A 20,356-nucleotide genomic window follows, 5' to 3' on the forward strand; every position below is an offset into this window, starting at 1 on the left:
TCATTCTCTTCATTATCTTCTTCTTCTTCTTCTTCTTCTTCTTCTTCTTCACAATCTACCCTCTGTATCTTACTTTTAATGTCCATATTCATTAATAACAAACACATCACCACTATACATCATCTGCACCTAACTGCATCCCTCCACATTAGTTTTCATCTTTCCAAAACACAGTAAACATTAACAACCAATAAGCTTCTATGCAATGTTTCACCCTGCAAGAAATAGCAGCCAAAACTTAAATAGGAAAGGACACATTGGAAAGATGGTTCTAGATATACAAAAAGAAGCAACATAAAAAAAACAAAAAAAAAAACAGACAGGATGATCATGGCCAGAATGTTGTTGGTCATACATCTGTTTGTTTGACCTAGGTCTAAACAAATACAACATGAAATAAAATTCTAACATCAAAGGCCAACATCCAACCCATGGCAGTGGTGGTAGCGGCGGTGGCGGTGGTGGTGGTGGTGGTGGTGGTGGATGGTGGCAGGGATAGTCATGTTGGTAGTGGAGTGGAGGTCATTATCTTGTATGTCTCACCTCAGTTTGTTTTAGATAAGGGACGAAGTTCCCCACCTCTACCACCACCTCTTTAATGCAAAGTACAGAAGTAACTATACTTCAATATTGTAACCTAGGATAAGGCAGCAAGCTTGGCTGAATCGTTAGCATGCTGGGCAAAATGCTCAGCAGCATTTCATCCATTCTTACAGTCTGAGTTCAAATTCTGCTGAAATCAACTTTGCCTTTCATCCTTATGGGGTTGATAAAGTAAAAGCCAGTTGAGCACTGGGATCAGTGTAATCAACTTATCCCCAGCCCCAAACTTACTGGCCTTGTGCCAAAATTTAAAACGAATAATATAACCTAGGATTGTTCAGATGGTTTTCATAAATGAAGATGATGTGATGTTGATGTTTTATTCCAGGTTAGCCTTGATACAGTAGACCTATGATCAAAATAATTCCAGCAATGATTATCCCATATCTTTTTTTATTTTTCTTTCCACACCAATCATACCTGGTTTTTTATTCTTTTTTTTTTTTTTTTGAGCCAGCAAGGTGTGTTATGAGGAAGATTTGGCTGCTAGTAGGACTAGTGGCTATTTAGATGCTCCTTTGTTGGCTCATAGTCGATAATTTTATTACCTAGGTAATTTAATTAGTACTGGAGGATGGATATCATGAAAGAATCCGGGCTAAAGTAATCAAAATGGATGAAAAAATATTGTAAGGATTTTTTATTACCTTTGTTATAGCAAAGTAGCACTATTACTAAAGTAGTAGTCAAATCTCCCTCAAATCACACCCTACAACTTGGAGATGAGAATCACATTGGCTAGTGTAGCCCTGTATAGACAGTAAGTGAAATGAAAAATTGAGGGGGTGGGATGATCATGGTGGAGAGAGAGACTTTGATTGTAGATCTGCACGATCAGGAATGGCTTGAGGCTAAGTAACTACAACAGCAACAAAGAGCTTCTCTGTCTGTAAGAGACAGAATGTAAGAAGTATGTGTAAGAATATACAATGAGATAACTGGCAGACTGATAGTGAATGAGGACTTGAGATGTGATAGATGTATAGTAATAGTTAACAGTAGGAGCGCTAATGAAATGAAGTCCATCAACTGCCCAAACAGATCCCTGCTGTAATAGATAGCTTCTGTTACCTAGGAGATCTAATTTGTGCTGGAAATAGTTGTAAGGAAAATATAGTAGCTAGAGTAAAGAAGATGAGGAAAGAGGTTTAGGGAGTGGTTACCAGTGTTAGAAGTATGTGTACGGAGTATTGATGCAACAGGGTCAAACAGCTCACATAGCTAAGACTTTTTCATTGGCTCTGTCTACTAAGTTATGATTATGCTATGATAGACAAGTATTTTAAATAATATCCAAAAAATCATCTGGCTGATTAGTAAATCTTCCTCCAACAACAAGCTGCACCTATCAGCATAAATGGCAGAACCCAACCTACTAGAAATACCAGCTTAATCTCCTTAGAGTCACACCATCTTGAAAAAAAAAATGGAAAGAAATGTTAGGTGATGTAGTCCTACAGCCCTGAAATGATGGGATGAGACAGCTGGAATACCTTTACTCATAGGCTTGCTCAGTCAGATTTGTCTTGGAGTTAAACAACAACACAAAGCAACAATCATTAGCACACTGATGCAGTGTGTTCTCTATTTGTCTCTTCTACCATTACCACAATAGTCCATTGTTAAACAGCCAGCTGGAGCACCTACTTCACCTTACTGTGCTTCACTGCCACCTCCAAACTCTATACCAAACACTATTCCTCAGTCTTTCTCTCTAGAACTGCAAGCTAATGAGAGGGCATCTATGCAGTTACTCAACATGCTAGAAATAGCAGCCAAATCTCCCTTGAATCACACCCTAGAACAGGGGTTTTCAAACTGTGGTCCGCAGACCATAGGGGGTCCACAAGGACAAGACAGGGGGTCCGTGGACAGCAAATACTTTTTATGGGCAATTTGATTTTATATATGTTTTTTAATCGAAATCTTTTAATTGACAATAAACCTATTTGTTAAATACTGTTAAATAAATAAATGTAAAAATATGTTATTTTAAGCAAATATTTATGTATAAATTTCATAAGCATTTATAAGGTAAAGCCTGAAATACAAAGGGGTCCGCAAGTCAAAAAGTTTGAAAACCCCTGCCCTAGAACATATTAGATAATCTATGTTTGAAAGAAAATGGCATGATTAGGGTTGGAATACTTTTAGGCCTAGGTCTACTGGTATGGACACATGATGAAAATAAATAAGTGATGGGTGATAAAGAACTGTATAGGTGGAGGGTATCTATGAAAGAAGAAAATGTGGGAAGAAGTAACAAATTTAGATCTCAGAATGTTGTGACTCACAGAAGAGATAAAATAAATTGAGATGATTGGTTAATATGATGTGTCTGGCAGAAAAGTATAATGAATGAAAAATTTTATTTGTTTCAGTCATTTGACTGTGGCCATGCTGGAGCACTGCCTTGAAGAATTTTTAGTCGAATCGACTCCAGTTCTTTTTTTTAAAACCTGGTACTTAATCTAATACACTCTTTTGTCGAACTGCTAAGTGATAGCAATGCAAACACACATACACACACACACACACATACGATGGGCTTCTTTCAGTTTCTGTCTACTAAATCCACTCACAAGGCTTTGGTCAGCCCAAGATGATAGCAGGAGACACTTGCCCAAGGCACCATGCAATAAGACTGAACCCGGAACCATGTGGTTGGGAAGCAAGCTTCTTACTACACAGTCATACCTGCACCTATATATTAAAATATTAATGATGATGACAATGATGATAATAAAGAAAGCAATGATGCAATGCCGATGATGACAATGACAACAATGAAGATGATGGATGATGATGATGATGATGATGCCAATGGCAACAATGATGATGATGATGCCAATGGCAACAATGATGATGATGGATGATGATGATGATGCCAATGGCAACAACAATGATGATGATGATGCTACTGCTGATGATTTCCATGATGATAAAGATGAAATTGTGAATATGCTTTTCTCAACATTATCTATTGCTTACTGTCTTTCAATACCTTACTACAATTATACATGATAATTGTATACGACTATAATTAATGGTTCCAGTAAACAAGTTACTACCACACCTACCACAACCGTCACAACCAGCTGCATACTTTTAAAACATCATCAATTCTTTTATCCACCAGGATGAATGGGATGGTTTTAGATGTGTGAATGGGTATGTTAAATGGGTATGCTATCTTAAAGCCAGTGGGGGTACATAGTCAAGGAAGTGCTAGCTCATTGACATGAGGTGTGAACAGGTATGCTTAAAGGGTGTGGTATACTTCATGGGAGGCCATATACACATGTCAAGAAATAACAATCTAATATATTTATGTATTCTTAGCATTCTTTTTTCCCCTGGTTTTAGTCATAGGAATGCAGCTATGCTGGAAAACTCTCTTCTAGGTTTTAATCAATCATATCAACTCAAGTACTTATTTCAGCCTGGTATTTATTTAATTGAGCCATAGTTGTTGAATCATTAACTTTCACATTTCGATGCACTTTTGGTAATGCTTTCTGAAACATCAATTTTTACACAAACATAGATAAGGATACAGATTGGGTTGGCAACTAAGTTCCTGCCGTTTTTTTTAATTTTGGAATTTATCGCATTTTTAAATTCTGGAATCTATTTTTTCCAAGAATTCTATTTTTGGATCATTTTGGAATCTATTTTGTTCTTTTTCTAGTTAATTTTAGTTAATTTTTGTTTATTTTCAGATCATTAAAATGGACTGTCAAGTTAAGAAAAACGAGCATTTTCGACACCTCCTTCTTTTTGCTTTTAATCAAGGTTCTAAGGCTGCAAAAGCTGCTCGCAACATTTATGCTGTGTATGGAGAGTGTGCCATAGCTGAAAGAACTGCTCGTGATTGGTAGGCCAAGTTCAAAAATGGAAATTTTGACCTCAAATACGCACCTCGTTCTGGCTGTCCAGTTGAGTTCGATGAAGAGTGATTAAACCAACTTTTGCACGAAAATTCTCGTCAAACGACAAGGGAACTGGCAGAGAAAATGGAATGCTCCCACACTGCTATAGAGAAACATCTTCACTCGATGGGAAAGGTTCAGAAGTATGGAGCATGTGTTCCGCATGCTTTAAGTGACAACAAAAATCAACGACCCACAATCTCTGCTGGTTTGCTTGCTCATCACCGCTCAACTCATGGACACAAGCAACGATTTCTTTACTGTCGAAGAAAAATGGTGCCTGTACATCAATATGAAGCAGTGTAAGGAATGGTTTAGCCCCGGTAAACAAGCGACACCGCGCGTGAAACAAGATCTTCATCCGTGTAAAACAATGTTGTGTGTATGGTGGGACTAGGAAGGGATTATCCATTATAAATTACTTGAACGGAACCAAACGGTCAATGCGGAACTCTATATTCAACACAGGGAACGACTCAACACGGCTATTCAAGAGAAAAGACCTAATTGGCAGCATGGAGTTCTTCTACTGCACGACAACACCCGCCCTCATATTGCCAATATGACCAAGGAAGCCATTCAAACACATGGCTGGGAAGTGCTGCCACACCTGTCGTACTCTCCTGATTTGGCACCAACAGATTTCCACCTCTTTCGATCTCTTTCAAATGCTATGCGCGGATATTTGTTCAATACTGATGCAGAATTGAGAGCTTGGTTGAATCAATTTTTTGAGTCGAAATCAGGTGATTTCTACCAACGAAATAATGAAAATCTTGTTGAACATTGGGAAGAAGTTGTAAGCAACAAGGGTAAATACATTATTGATTAATTAGTTGTTATTTTTTATTAAACCGTTTAAAAAATTTAAATTAAAAAAAACTGCGGGAACTTAGTTGCCAACCTAATACAAGGCACAAACATGACTGTACATATACAAGGTACAAATATGATTGTGTGCATATAAAAGGCACAAATATGACTGTGTATATATGCTTCACAACCATGGGGTTTCAGGTTGGCCATAGGTCAACCAAAGACTTGTAAGTGGATTTGGTTGATGGAAACTGAAAGGAACCCAATGTCTGTATACATGTGTCTGAGTATGTGTGTGTGCATGTGTGCATGCATGTGCATGTGTGCATGCATGTGCATGTGTCACTCCCTGTCTTGATTGTGCAATATTTGTAAATGAAAATCACTGTCATACAAGCAGTGTCATTCATTTTGAATCTTCTCTCAAGGTCAACCTCATTTGACCTATGTATGTGTGTGTGTGTGTGTGTTATATTGTTATACTGCTTTAATAATGCATGTTGTGTTATACAATTATGGCATGTGTGTATGTATGTTAACTAACTTTAATGAGTGCAGATTTACATATGTATGTATGTGTATGTGTGTCATATAACTATCATATATGTGTTAGAATAATACAACCATATGTGTGTATATGATACCACAAAAATATGGTATTGTACCATAAATGTAGAACCACATGTGTATATGTATATATATGTGAGCGTGTATATTTATACATATATATATACATGCACATACACATGCATATACATACATATATGTGTGTGTGTACCTATGTGCATGATACCACCATGATACGGTGCTGTGCCATCAATGCATATGCGAGCTGTGATAAGTTGGTTCAATAAACAAGACAGATGCTTTGCTATCCAAACCTGCCTTCTTCATCACTAAAATAAATATATTATCATTCCATAAGTGAGAGTGATAATTACAGCCATTCAACTCCTGTTGTAATGAATGCCTTACAGCTAGAACACAGCAATGAAAATACATTCATTTTCTCCAGAGACCAATAAATATTAGCTGAGATATTTTCAACATTAGCTCTGCCAGTCTTTATTTATTTAGCCCTCCACCGCTTTAAACTAGCCATTTCATAATCTCAGCATCATCATTTCACTTACTGACATCTCCAAAAAACAATCAGCCAACCAACCGAACAAACAAAAACAACTTGCAACATCTATTTTCTAGAGACAACCCTCTAACATTTCATGTAAACAAATCATTAACTGGAGTTGTTCATCTCTGTTCATCTTCAACAATCACCATCCTTTGACTTCTATCAAGAAGGAAAGATTCAACTTAACAATAACAACAAAAACAAAATGGCTTACAAATTGCCTCAGAAATTTTATAATCATCAAAGCATTATATAACATCTTTGGAGGCCTTTTGCCATATTTGGAACTGGAAAACAAGACGTTTTATCTTTATTTAGCAAACGCACATGCATGTGTGTGGGGGTATTCTGTTTCAGTTGAGAGGAAAGGATTGAAACAATGTGAAATGGAGTACACTGCTCAAAGTCACAAAGCACCTCATCCAAAAGTTGAATATAAAATCTAACAATTCTGAGACCACCAAACCACTAAACCACACACTTTTACAGCAATTGCTGAGGAGATAGTTTAACCCTACAAAGTACTGGCAGTCTGTTTATGGGAAGGTGGTGGGGTGCTTGTGTTCTTAATCCCCTAAACACTGCAGAAGCTGCAGATACACCCCAGCTGAATAGAATGATGGGCTTAAGACAAAATTTACATATATATATATATATATATATATATATATATATAGGTATTTCCACCCTGATGAGTAGCTAGTGGAGTACCCCTCATTGAGTAATTAGTAATTACTTCCAAGGATTTGCTAGTAAGGAAACATGTGTAGCCTGGATTTTACCTGCTCCACTCACTCAATTGGAATTTTTATTCACATTCATAGCAACCCTGGTTGCTAACCATGAACTATAAAAAAAATTTTTTCAGCTTATTGAACTTCAATATGGGGAAAAACTACAACCTTTGGTGTCAATAAATTATTATTGTCCATGAAAGTTGTTCTTTATACCCACTATGGATTGCTCAAAGCTTACTAACTTCCTACACCTAGACCCTTAGATCTTACAATCACACATACACATGGATATATCAGATAAAAGGGAATTTATAAATCTGAGCTGTGTACCATATACTCCTTTCTTGGACTTTATACAGAGTATTTGGGGTAAATTTGATGATTCATTTTTTTTATGCTTCCTTTTTTCATGAACAACTTGATGTATTTATTTCTATGTATTTTTTTTCTATGTATTTTATATATATATATATATATATATATATATATATATAGTGAGATCGCAGCCATGGTCAATGCCAGTGTTGCATGTCCAGCCCATTTAAGAGTACCTTTGATGCATCATCAGGCAATATGATATGCTTGAGAAGACCTATTGAGTCAAATAAAACCAAAATCGTAGCTGAGGCCAGTGCACCCTGACTGGCTCCTGTGCCGGTGGCATGTAAAAAGCACCATCCAAACATGGCTGATGCCAGTACCCCCTGATTGGCTCCCGTGCCAGTGACATGTAAAAAGCACTATCCGAACATGATCAATGCCAGGCCTGCCTGACTGACTCCTGTGCCAGTGGCACATAAAAAGCATTCACTACACTCTTGGAGTTGTTGGTGTTAGGAAGGGCATCCAGCTGTAGAAACATTGCCAGATCAGATTGGAGCCTGGTGCAGCCGCTGGCTCTCCAGACCTCAGTCACACTGTCCAACCCATGGCAGCATGGAAAACAGATGTTAAACGATGATGATGATAGTGATCATCATCATCATCATCATCGTTTAACGTCCGCTTTCCATGCTAGCATGGGTTGGACGATTTGACTGAGGACTGGTGAAACCGGATGGCAACACCAGGCTCCAGTCTGATTTGGCAGAGTTTCTACAGCTGGATGCCCTTCCTAACACAAACCACTCTGAGAGTGTATTAGGTGTTTTTTACGTGCCACCAGCATGGGTGCCATTGACCAGACACCAGCATCGGCCACGACTACAGTCTCACTTGGTTTGAGAAGTCTACACAAGCATGATATATCGCCAAAGGTTTTGATCACCTGCCACTGTCTCCATGAGGCCCAATGCTCGAAAGGTGCTTTTTACATGCCAGTCAAACAGCACTGTCGTCAGTCACTCAGTTTAACAGGTCTTCACAAGCACAGCATATCACCCAACGATTGAAGGGTGCTTTTAATGGGCCAGTTACCTGACACTGGCATCAGCCACAACTATGATCTCACTTGGCATGACGGGTCTTCTCAAGCACGACATATCTCCAAAGGTCTCAGTCGCTTGTCATTGCCTCTGTGAGGCCCAACATTCGAAGATCGTGCTTCATCACCTCGTCCCATGTTTTCCTGGGTCTACTCTCTTCCACAGATTCCTTCTACTGTTAGGATGTGACACTTCTTCACACAGCTGTCCTCATCCATATGCATCACATGACCATACCAGCACAGTCGTCTCTCTTGCACACCACATCTGATGCTTCTTATGTCCAACTTTTCTCTCAGGACACTTATACTCTGTTATGCATGCACACTGACATTGCACATCCAGTGGAGCATACTAGCTTCATTTCTTACAAGCTTATGCATGTCCACAGCAGTCACAGTCAGTGGCGGACTGGCCAGGTTGTCAGCTTGCCCGATGGCAAGTGGGCCCCTGTGCCATTAGAATCCATATATGGGGGCCCATGTCAGACTGGTAGGTGAACAGGTGACTGGCCGGTTTCCTGAAGTTAGTATTACAGATAATAAGATCATTATTTGTCTCACAGAACTCCAGCAGCCTGGTTCCCTCATTGCGGGAACCAAATCTGTTGCTACCATGCACACCATGGAAGCTCCCTAGATGTTGTCCAACATGCCCATTGAAGTCACCATCCACAAAGAGAAGGTCTCTGTCGTTTGTCGACAAGGTAATCTGCAAGAGGATGTCTTTCTGTTCTTCAGGTAGACCTGACTGAGGGGCATAGGCCGAGATAATGGTTGCAGCACTTGTCTAAGCTTAAATATTCTATCACAGACTCTGACTACCTTGATTACTTTATCAACCCATTTTGCAGCAAGGAGGATACCAACACTCCCAATCCCATCACTGTTCCTTACCCAGAAATTCTTATACCTGTTTTTTGCCAGTGAAGAGCCTAGCAGAACCTCCTCTCCACCTTACCTTTTGGATGCAACACAAATCTACACACCTCCATTCAAGCAACTCAACAATCACATTAATAAAATCTCAAAACTACAAGATATTGCAGGATAAATTCAAAACAATGTAAATAAATAAGCATTATATTTGCCAGAGTAATCTGAAAACTAAAAGGTTAAACACATATTTACTTGCACACACACACATACATAGGTTAATCATATACAGCATCTATCCAAACAGTATGTGAAGGTGTGCTTGTATGCCCTAGTATGTGTATCTGAATCATCCTTTGTTGTATGTTAGTATTTGTTGTCATAAGTCAAAAACATTATTTGTCAACCATTCAAGCAAGGTTTATATTTCATTGTTCCTTAACTCCCTCTATCTGGCATAAATCTGCTTTCCTCTTGATGCTATAATCTCACCCATTCAAGGAGTTTTTTTCTTTGTTTAGCAAGTTGCCTGGCAATCTCACATGTGCTGGTGCCAAGAAAAAAATGCATGCAGTACACCCAGTAAAATCGTTGGCATTAGAAAGGGCATCCAGCCATAGAAACTAAGCCAAACTAAGCCATTGGAGCTTGATGCAATCCCCTAGCTCTTTGGATCCTGTCAAATTATCCAAACCATTCTTATATGGAAGATGGATGTGGAATTATGATGTTGATGATGATATATGTATGCATACATCATGCATATATGTATTTATGTATGTATTACAATTAGGAAAAACATGTTTATTAGAGTTTTGAGCTAAAGAAGTGGCCACTGAGACAGTGATGAAATTGATAGAATTCCAGAATTCTAAGACTTTGTTCACATCATAAGATGACATTACAGAATACACTTCTGAACAAAATACTTTTTGCCATTTCCTTACATTGTTATGTGGTATTTATCTTGCATTCCTTTGGATTGCATTGCTTACAGTATGAATGATATATTAATATTTGGATAACTAACATTTTCATCCTACTCAGACTTCTATATAATGGAGTTGCCTACCATTACATGTATATCTGCAGAATGTATGAGCTTCTTTATTTGTACTTCTTTGTGTGTGTGTGTGTGTGTGTGTGTGTGTGTGTGCATGTTCTTGTACATGTATGTAGGTCTTCGACTTGGTTTCAAGCCTAACCACTTTTTTGATGCAGTAATATGCCTTAACAGGTTTGCTAACATTACTACCATGCACTCTTGCATAATAACTAACTACCTAACACTGATTTTGTTTTAAATTTTTGTGATGTGTTTTCATCTATATTGTTTTGTATAAACAAATACCTTACAATTGCATAAGTGTCAGCATTTTCTCATAAGTACTATAACAATTGTGCCATGATGTATATATATATATATATATATATATATATAAAAACAATTTTTGCCATGGAAATGGATTTTAAAAAATCAATGGAAAAGAAAAATACTAGTCAATAACAAATTGAAATACAGTTATACAAATCTCAAGAGCAGAAGGTGTCATTTACTTTCTAAATCATTCAACACAAAACTAGTCATTCTGTTTATTTTTTTGTATTTGGTTCATAATACTTAATGAAATAGTTTGAAGTTTTCTAAATTAACCAACAGTGTATCTATTTCCTTATTGCAACTACATCTCTATTTAGTTGTTCTGTTTGTCTTTTGTATTGAAAGTTCATTCTGCTTTCTTAATATTTTGATATTCATGGCACCGTCGCCTTCCTGGCACGTATAAAGACATTTGAGCGAGATCATTGCCAGTGCCGCTGGGCTGGCTCCTATGCAGGTGGCACGTAAAATACACCATTTTGTGCGTGGCTGTTGCCAGTACTGCCTGACTGACATTTGTGCCGGTGGCACATAAAAGCACCTACTACACTCTCGGAGTGGTTGGTGTTAGGAAGGGCATCCAGCTGTAGAAACTCTGCCAAATCAGATTGGAGCCTGGTGTAGCCTTCTGGTTCACCAGTCCTCAGTCAAATCGTCCAACCCATGCTAGCATGGAAAGCGGACGTTAAACGATGATGATGATGATGATAAATTTTGATAATCTGCTGTGCTTCACAACATTTATAAGAGATTTCTTCATCATTATTGTAGCAGCTCTTTTGAGGTAAGTTGCTGCCATACTATAGAATCACACTTAAGTGTGATCTAATTTTTTTCCATTAAGGCCAATAAAAATCTTTCTCTCTAAATTTTCAAAGTCTCTACTTACTTGGTGGAGTTGTTCTGTTTATTTTTTTTTTTTTTGGAAGTTCATTCTGCTATCTTCATTGTCTTATAATGTTTTAATATTAATAACTTCATATGATTCACCCAGCATTGCAACAGTCATAAAAAAATGTCGATGCTACTTTAGCATGCAACCTACTGTAGTATATGTAGTATATGATGTGAAATGACCTGATCTGGGTTAGGATTAGGAACACTGAAATTACAGATTGAAAATTCAGAAGGCCAATGCATGGTAGTACCTTCCTCATGTCTACACAAGAAATGTTGTTCTTTATGAACTTATACAGTAAATCATACCTGTATAGGTTTTTGGAGTGATAAATATAATTTCCTTATTTTCCTGTTATTTTGGTATTCTTATTTATTTCCTCATCCTTTTTAATGCACCAACTTTCATCAGATAACTTTTTCAACAATAATTTCATCATTACAGTGAGATGGCAAAATTGTTAGCATGCTGGGCATAATACTTAGCAGCATTTTGTCCATCTTTATGTTCTGAGTTCAAATTCCACTGAGATCAACTTAGCCTTTCATCCTTTCGGGATTGATAAATTAAGTACCAGTGAAACATTGGAGTCAATGTAATCAACTTATCTCCTTTCCCCAAATTTCTGGCCTTGTGCCTGTAGTAAAAAGGATTATTGATGGTTCAGGTACTCTAAATATATATATATTCGTAATATATATAAGCAGTGTGTTTGTGGATAGTTAAGGAGGGTGCACAGCTGATGACCTTAATCCAAACATATGTAGCATATGCAGTTGTTCTTTCTTTACCTGTTCACGAGCATACTGTATGAAGACGTAATGTTTACATTGATCGTAACATACAATGCTGACTAAAAAACATCTATAGGTACAGGCATGACCATGTGATTAAGAAGCTTGCTTTGTAACTACATGGTTTCAGGTTCAGTCTTACTGCAAGTGTCTTCTATAGTCCTGAGCCAACTAATGCTTTGTGAATGAATTTGGTAGATGGAAACAGTGTGGAAGCCCCAATGTGTGTATGTATTTGTTCTTCTCACTGCTTGAGAACTGTTGTGAGTTTGTTTACATCCCTGTAAGTTAGCAGTTCAGCAAAAGAGGCCAACTGAAAAAAATACCAGGCTTCAAAATAAGAAATATGTACTGGGGTTAATTTGTTCAGCTAAAACTTTTCAAGGTGGTGCCCCTTAAGAGATATTCTATAGTATAACAACAGAATGAAACACTGCTAATACCTCAGTAATAAAATAAGGTGCCAGTCAGGTTCTGGAGTTGATGATATAAACCAACCTCTCTCTCCACAAAAACTGCTGGGATGTGTCTAAACTAGAAATGTAGGCATGGCTGTGTGGTAAGGCATTTGTTTCCCAACCACTTCTACTACAATCTCGAGCCAACAAAAGAGTGGATTTGGTTGATGGAAATTGAAAAAAGCGCGTTGTGTGTGTGCGTGTGTGTGTGTGCGTGTGTGTATGTGTATCCTCCGAAACCGTTGCTGGTGTGTTTATGTCCCCTGTAACTTAGCGGTGCAGCAAGAGACGATAGAACACCAGGCTTTATATAGCAATAAGAAAATGGAGGGGAATATGAGGTACTCATCAACTTGCAGACACTGTATTCCGTTGATTAATCTGTTTATTTTATCACTAAATTGACAAAAAACACAATACACAGACACTTATGACATACCATGTCATATCAACAATTAAGATTTCAAACTTAAAGGACATTTAGCAATTGGAGAAGGGACAGAATCTTACAGCTGTTTCGGCCTAGCGTTGGCATGCCCCATTCTATCACTATAGCTCCTGTACGCTGGAGAAATTAGTAGATGAAAATGATGTAATGGGGATACATGCATGATTCGCTAGGCCTCTTCAGAGATTTTCGAAATTCAATACATGAATTTTGCCAAATTTTAATACAAATATAAAATAAGAATAAAATAAAAAATAAAAACATAAGGCACATAAAAAACCTACAAAAAGTATATAAAACCATATAAATAGTCATAAAAACTCCAATATACATGCCTATGCATGTATACATTACCATATGCAGATATACAAGGATACAAAAACATAACTACATGAGTACATATATGTGTGCTCAGATGCACATACACAGATGACTGCACATGCATACCAAAATAGTCAACAGTCACTCTCACCATATGTGATGGGGACAGACACATATATATCTGGCTCTCTGTCGGTTACTCCGACAAAGGTCCCAGTTGATCCGATCAACGGAACAGCCTGCTCGTGAAAGTAACGTGCAAGTGGCTGAGCACTCAACAGACACGTGTACCCTTAACGTAGTTCTCGGGGAGATTCAGCGTGAGACAGAGTGTAACAAGGCTGGCCCTTTGAAATACAGGAACAACAGAAACTGGAAGAAAGAGAAGGTTGTGGTGAAAGAGTACAGCAGGGTTCGCAACCACCCCTTGTCGGAGCCTGGTGGAGCTTTAGGTGTTTTTGCTCAATAAACACTCACAACGCCCGGTCTAGGGAACCGCGAGTCCGCTGCCCTAACCACTGGGCCATTGCGCCTCCACACACACACACATACTTTGGAATGAACCTCTGGGCCTTTAAGACAATGACGTGACTCTACACCTAACAAATATATATATAGGAGTGGCTGTGTGGTAAGTAGTTTGCTTACGAACCACATGGTTCCGGGTTCAGTCCCACTGCGTGGCACTTGAGCAAGTGTCTTCTACTATAGCCTCGGACCGACCAAAGCCTTGTGAGTGGATTTGGTAGACGGAAACTGAAAGAAGCCCGTCGTATATATATATGTGTATATATATGTGTGTGTGTGTGTGTGTGTGTGTATGTTTGTCCCCCCAACATCGCTTGACAACCGATGCTGGTGTGTTTACGTCCCCGTAACTTAGCGGTTCGGCAAAAGAGAGCTATAGAATAAGTACTAGGCTTCCAAAGACTAAGTCCTGGGGTCGATTTGCTCGACTAAAAGGCGGTGCTCCAGCATGGCCACAGTCAAATTACTGAAACAAGTACAAGAGTATATACTTTGCTTTATGTATTGAGTCCCATTTCTCCTAGTTGTTAAAGTAAATGCGCGCGCGCGTGTTTGTGTGTGTTTGTGTGTGTGTGTGTGTGCATAAACCAGAGAATTATTAATTATATTTCTCTATGTAGATTAACTATAAACACATGTAGAATCCCTATATATCATCTTTTTGAACTACTAATCTTTAATTGAGGAAATGTAATAAGAACGAGATTCTGGAATTACATACGGAATGATCGGAGGTTGAAATAACGTACTCTCTTTTTGGTGGTAGTGGTGGTGGGCGTTGCAGATAATTTTAGAACATTAATAAAATGGAAGTAGGCAGCAAATAATCATTAAAAAAAAGATTCTTAATTTTTGTTTACAATTACGAGAGATATTGTGTCGGTGAAAAAGCTTGAAAGTAACGTTTCATTGATTTACAATATCGTAAAGGCAGTTCCCGGTGTTATACAATGAAACTTAGAGGCAGTACCAGCCTGTTTAACTGTGCGTGAAGGCAGTACCTAACAGATTACATTGAAGTTGCGGGAGGTAGGACCTAGATGTTTACTATGAAACTGAAGGCAGGACCTGCGCACGTTCGATAAGCGTTTCTTACACGTGCCAAATCACATCTACCTTCTTCTCCTCCTACACATAAGAGCGACCGCCCTCTTAGCGAGTTCTTCTCACTTGCACTTCTCTCTCACAATCTTTTCATCCTTTCTCCATTTCGAAAGTGTACTGTTTCTGTCTGTTGCTTTATCACCGTGTTGCATCACTACCTTCTTCACTCTAACTTATACACTTTCTTTCTTCGACTATTACTCGCTTACCGCACTCTTTTTCAGTTTGACTCTCCCCCACAGAAACTCAGCTACATACTAATTATTGAATCATTAACATTCTTTAGCCTGACTGCCGCCAGCTTCCGTTTTGCCACACTTTCCTGTTCTTACTTTCTTTCATTCCGGGTTGTCCATTCCACCGAAGCTTCTCACAGACAGACATATAGGCACCTTAAGAAAGTTTTCGGAAACATTGTAAATTTCATCTAACTATGGCTGTAGCAGCGGCAACTATAGCTTCAGCCGGAGCTTTCAAGAATCCCAAACTGAAAGCAATTAACGATGTTGACACCGACAAACACGGCAGGTTTAAATACATATTGATCAAAGTGCATGATCCCGAGAAAGACCGCGAATTTAAGCATATCATCCGAGGATACAGTCGTCATGAATATCACTGTAAGTTTATTTTTTATTTTTTATGGCCCTTTCTATCACTACTATACATCATTTTGTCTGTAATCAACATAATCCGAAGCGGGGTCCTTCTATATGGTTACTCGGTCTGCTAAAAATCACTTTCTCATATTATACTCTACCATATATTTAATTTGCCATCCGTTTTAACATCACTACCTGGTCTTTGAAGTCCTTTAGTGGGGTCCACCCTCCTGCAAGATTTCGGACCAAGTTTTTGGTCTGACTATAACTTCCTCCTGCTAATCTCAGTGGCCTCGAAAATAGTCAAGAGCGTTACGTGTCCGTCTTTTGTCCGGTTTCACAACATGTCTTTATTTTCTTTTTTTATTTCGTATATATCTTCTATATATGTTCAGCCTTTGCTTTACATGTTGTGTTAATCACAAACTGGGAATAATTCCTAAGTTAAAAATCTATTCGAAAGCAATCTGCAAAGTAACCTAAAGCTCTTAATCATAACTAAGAAGAATTTCTTTAACAAACTTCACTCTAATATTACTTTAAATTGAACATATGTTCTTACTGTCTGTGATAGCAAACTGACAATAATTCCGAAAATAGCATTAATTCTATGACTATTGATAGAGAGGGAAGTGCTGCCCTCCGGTAAATTTTATGGAAAGTGGAAAAAAGTGGCGAAATTGACGTGCCTAAAGAACAATAACAATAATAATCCTTTCTAGCTCGTTTTTCTGTTGTAAGAGAAACACTTTTAGTCGATAAATCGAACCCTGTATTTGACTGGTGCTATATTTTATTGGCCCTGGATTTGCTGACAGGTAAAGAAATCATAGTAATGATTTTCCTTTTTATTGGTTACAATGGTCCAGAATGCTCTTGTCAGTAACAAACGAAATACAATAACAATTGTAAATTCGTAAATCTCTTCTACTGACAATAGCGTCCCGGGCCGTTGTGACCAATAAAAAGAAATCATTATCATAGTTTCGTTACTTTTAATCCCTCCGGGTCCATAAAATAAACTGTCCCGTACTGGGGTCGATATAATCAATTAATCTCTCTCGAAATTGCTGGCCTTGTTCTAGCAGAATCGTTTGTGTCGGACAAAATGCAGCATTCTTTTCCGATGTAACGTAACGTTCTGAGATCAAATCATGAGATATCCTTTGTGGGGTTGAGGTAGATAAAATAATTACCAGTTGAGTACTGGAGTCGATGTAGTCGACTTACCCCTCCCCCGAAATTACTGGCCTTATGCCAAAATTTGAAATCATTATTATTATTGTTGTTGTTAAATATTTCCCAATAACAGCAAAACTCTTATAGTTTTTATTAAGTTGTGCTCAGTGTATGCGCTCACATACAGGTGCATCATATATAATGTGTGTGTGTTTTCTGACGATGGGTAAACTGGCCGAAACTTCCAAGTCACTATCAACAATATTCTTGTTTAAGAATAATTAATTTGGTACTCTACGAAAGTATAGAGTAAACTCCTCAGATTAATATAAAATTTCTTTTATTATAACTGAACATAAAATAAATAAATGAATGTGTGTGAGAGAGTGAGAAACGGTTGGGTTCTATTTCATCCTTTACTTTGCGGGGTTCTAAAGGTCAATTTCTAATAAAGATTCTTCATATTACATTGGTAGCTTACTGTTGTTAGAATTTTTCGAATATGAAAATGCTACAAATATAGAGTGTGTTATATGAGTATTTATAGAACAAATAACCTATAGAAACTCAACAAACAATTAAAGATGGAGAAGAGAAGGTGTTAAAAGTTTAAAAAGAATTTTATATATATATATATATGTATGTATATCTCTTTCGTGTGTGTGTGCTCATTTTTCTGTTGTAAGAGAAATATTTTTTAATGTGAACAACGAAAATAATTGCTGCATCAATTCCAGGTCATCCTTGAGTTTCCACAACATTAAATGTAGAAAAGAAACCCACAAAAGAAATATATATATATATAGGTTTGATCTGAATAAAGGGGTTCGTTTATGGCCTTACCAAGCTTTGTGAGTTTGACATTAATGTTCCTCTTGGACAGTTGTAAGGGCTGCAGGGAAAAACATTTAGGGAATGAATTCTTGAGAGTTAACATTCTGGACCCTTAGAGCTGGGCATGGTGGTAAGTGTGGGGCCTGAGATAATAGACACAACATAGGCGATAAGAGGAGAGATGAGGTTCTAAATGGAGGTGGCATGAAGCCAGTTAGCTTCATGCCACCTCCAGTGGCAGAGGCTATTACAATAACAAAAGTCAGTGCATCTTTGGGCCAGAGGTTGCAGTGTATTGGTGAGCAACTTCATGGCAATCAGTTTGCAGAGTCTTTCTTCGTCTGGGATGTGTGTAGTAGTAGTAGTAATAGCAGCAGCACTGACCCAGGTGTGGGAACAGTACTCCATTGTGGGTCTCACCCAAGCTTTGTAGAGTAGTAGTTGATAAGTGCTGAAGTATATTCTTGAAGATGAAGACTAGTCTTTGTGATGCATCTTTGTTACATTGATTATGTTTGTCTGGAGAGATCTTATGTGATAGTGAGACCTATCATATGTAACAACCTTGGGAGTTCTAGTTGTATGCTGTTCATGTTTCAAAAGGGTGGTGTGGGATGAAATAATATTTTCTTGATATGTATAGTAATTCTGTTTTATGTTGTTGAAGGGGACAAATTTGTCTTGATTCCATTGAAGAAAGGTCAATAATGTCAATATAGATTTGACATGAAGTGTTTTGGGTTGCATTTGGATAATGCTTTGGTGTGGAAGATTAGGGAGGAATTTTTGACTGGCATTATCTTCATTGGAGTGGGTGTTGTTGAAGTTGACAACAAGTAGAACATTGATGTATATTAAAATGAGTGCTGGACAAAATCAATGTCTGGGGTACACCATAGTTGATAGCATTGATCAAAGAGAGAGACAGAGCAAGCAAATTCCGTCAGCATACACTATGATAGTGTGATCTGACAGGAAGCCCCTGATCTCAGAAACAAGACTGATGGAGCTCACAGACGGACAGTTTTAATAGGTAATTTGCATGCCAGACACAAAAGCTTTGTAAATGGCAAAGGCAATGTTGCTTCTTTCATCAAATTTTTCTTGAGTAGAGTCCATTTATGAGTGACATAAGAGAGAAAGTGACTAGTAAATCTGGCTTTGCAAATTCTGGTTGGTAGAAGCAGATATGGTGCTTGTCTTGATAATGAAATACTATGTTGTGTTTCCAAAGAATATCATGAAAGTGTTTGTTTGAATTTTCCAAGAATGTTGCTACTAAAAGTTTCTTATCATAGTAATAGTATTCATCAGGAAATTGATCACTAAGACAATAATTTATCCTCTTTAGGTCTCTTCTCATTCTCCCTGAGTATCAGTAACTTTGTTTTGTCTCTGGTTAGCTCTTTTCAAATAGATTTATGAGCAATGACATTTTAACTGTGACCATTCCATATTTCATTCATAAATATCCAAGATCATAATATTCAGGGTCCTTCTCTTTTTAACTTAGTAAAGTGTAATTTGAGAGAGATCATCATCATTTAATGTCCATGTTCCATTCTGGCAACTGTTATTTCTAGTAGGTTGTACTACCTGTAATAGGAGTTCCTTCATTGATTTCTCTAACGTACCAGTTATATATCACTGTGATGCTGAATAATAATTCTTTCTGCTGCTGCTTGTTCTAGGTAGTAGACGGACAAGCTTTATTTTTTTTCTAGCTACTAAAGAAACTAGTGCTGATCTGTGTTGGCAAAAGATGTTTGATAAAATTTGTAATAATTATGAGGAGAGGTGTGTCTTGATGTTTGAGACAGAGCACTTCTTTGAAAAGAAGTATGTGTACTCTGAGTAGTGTGGATTATTTAGTTGAGACAGAAGGAAAATCCTTTAGTTAAATAGTTGTTGAATTGTGATGATCTTGTTTGATTTTAGACTGGAAATGTCATTTGAAAAAATCTACAAGATATAACCTTGCCAAATCTAAGTTATGCTAGAAGCTGTAGTTATATATGTTATTGAAATTAAATACTGTCAATATTTTGAGACTATCAGTTCAATAATGATAGAAAATCTTTGACTGAAGTTTAATTAACAATTTTCACTAATAAAATATTTACTAATCAAAGTTTATGGCTTTTGTATGTGTGTGTCTGCAGAAAATCAAGTTATTATTAAGATGAAATTTTTCTATAAACCTATAATTTTGAAATTTTACCTTGACCTCTGTTACCATCTGTGTAATACAGGATGTTTCAAAAAATTTGATATCGTTTGAGCTATAAAT

The 20,356-nt window shown here is 37.5% G+C and overlaps 1 protein-coding gene and 1 long non-coding RNA gene across 2 annotated transcripts in view; one reads left to right on the forward strand and one right to left on the reverse strand.

The window, feature by feature from the left end:
* LOC128247046 (uncharacterized) overlaps positions 1-15,201 on the reverse strand; it is a 53,953-nt gene extending 38,752 nt beyond the window's left edge. Inside the window, exon 1 of the long non-coding RNA XR_016240812.1 lies at positions 15,069-15,201. This is a non-coding gene — a long non-coding RNA (uncharacterized LOC128247046). The remainder of the gene's footprint in view (positions 1-15,068) is intronic.
* Positions 15,202-15,479: 278 nt separating this feature from the next.
* Positions 15,480-20,356, forward strand: part of LOC106875271 (14 kDa phosphohistidine phosphatase) — a 76,041-nt gene continuing 71,164 nt past the window's right edge. Inside the window, exon 1 of the mRNA XM_014923359.3 lies at positions 15,480-16,071. Within this exon, the coding sequence (XP_014778845.1) occupies positions 15,885-16,071 (187 nt within the window). The 5' untranslated portion in view covers positions 15,480-15,884. The remainder of the gene's footprint in view (positions 16,072-20,356) is intronic.

The sequence above is a fragment of the Octopus bimaculoides genome, chromosome 2 (assembly GCF_046866305.1).
Source record: "Octopus bimaculoides isolate indiv1 chromosome 2, ASM4686630v1, whole genome shotgun sequence".
In the NCBI taxonomy this organism is placed as follows: Eukaryota; Metazoa; Mollusca; class Cephalopoda; order Octopoda; family Octopodidae; genus Octopus; species Octopus bimaculoides.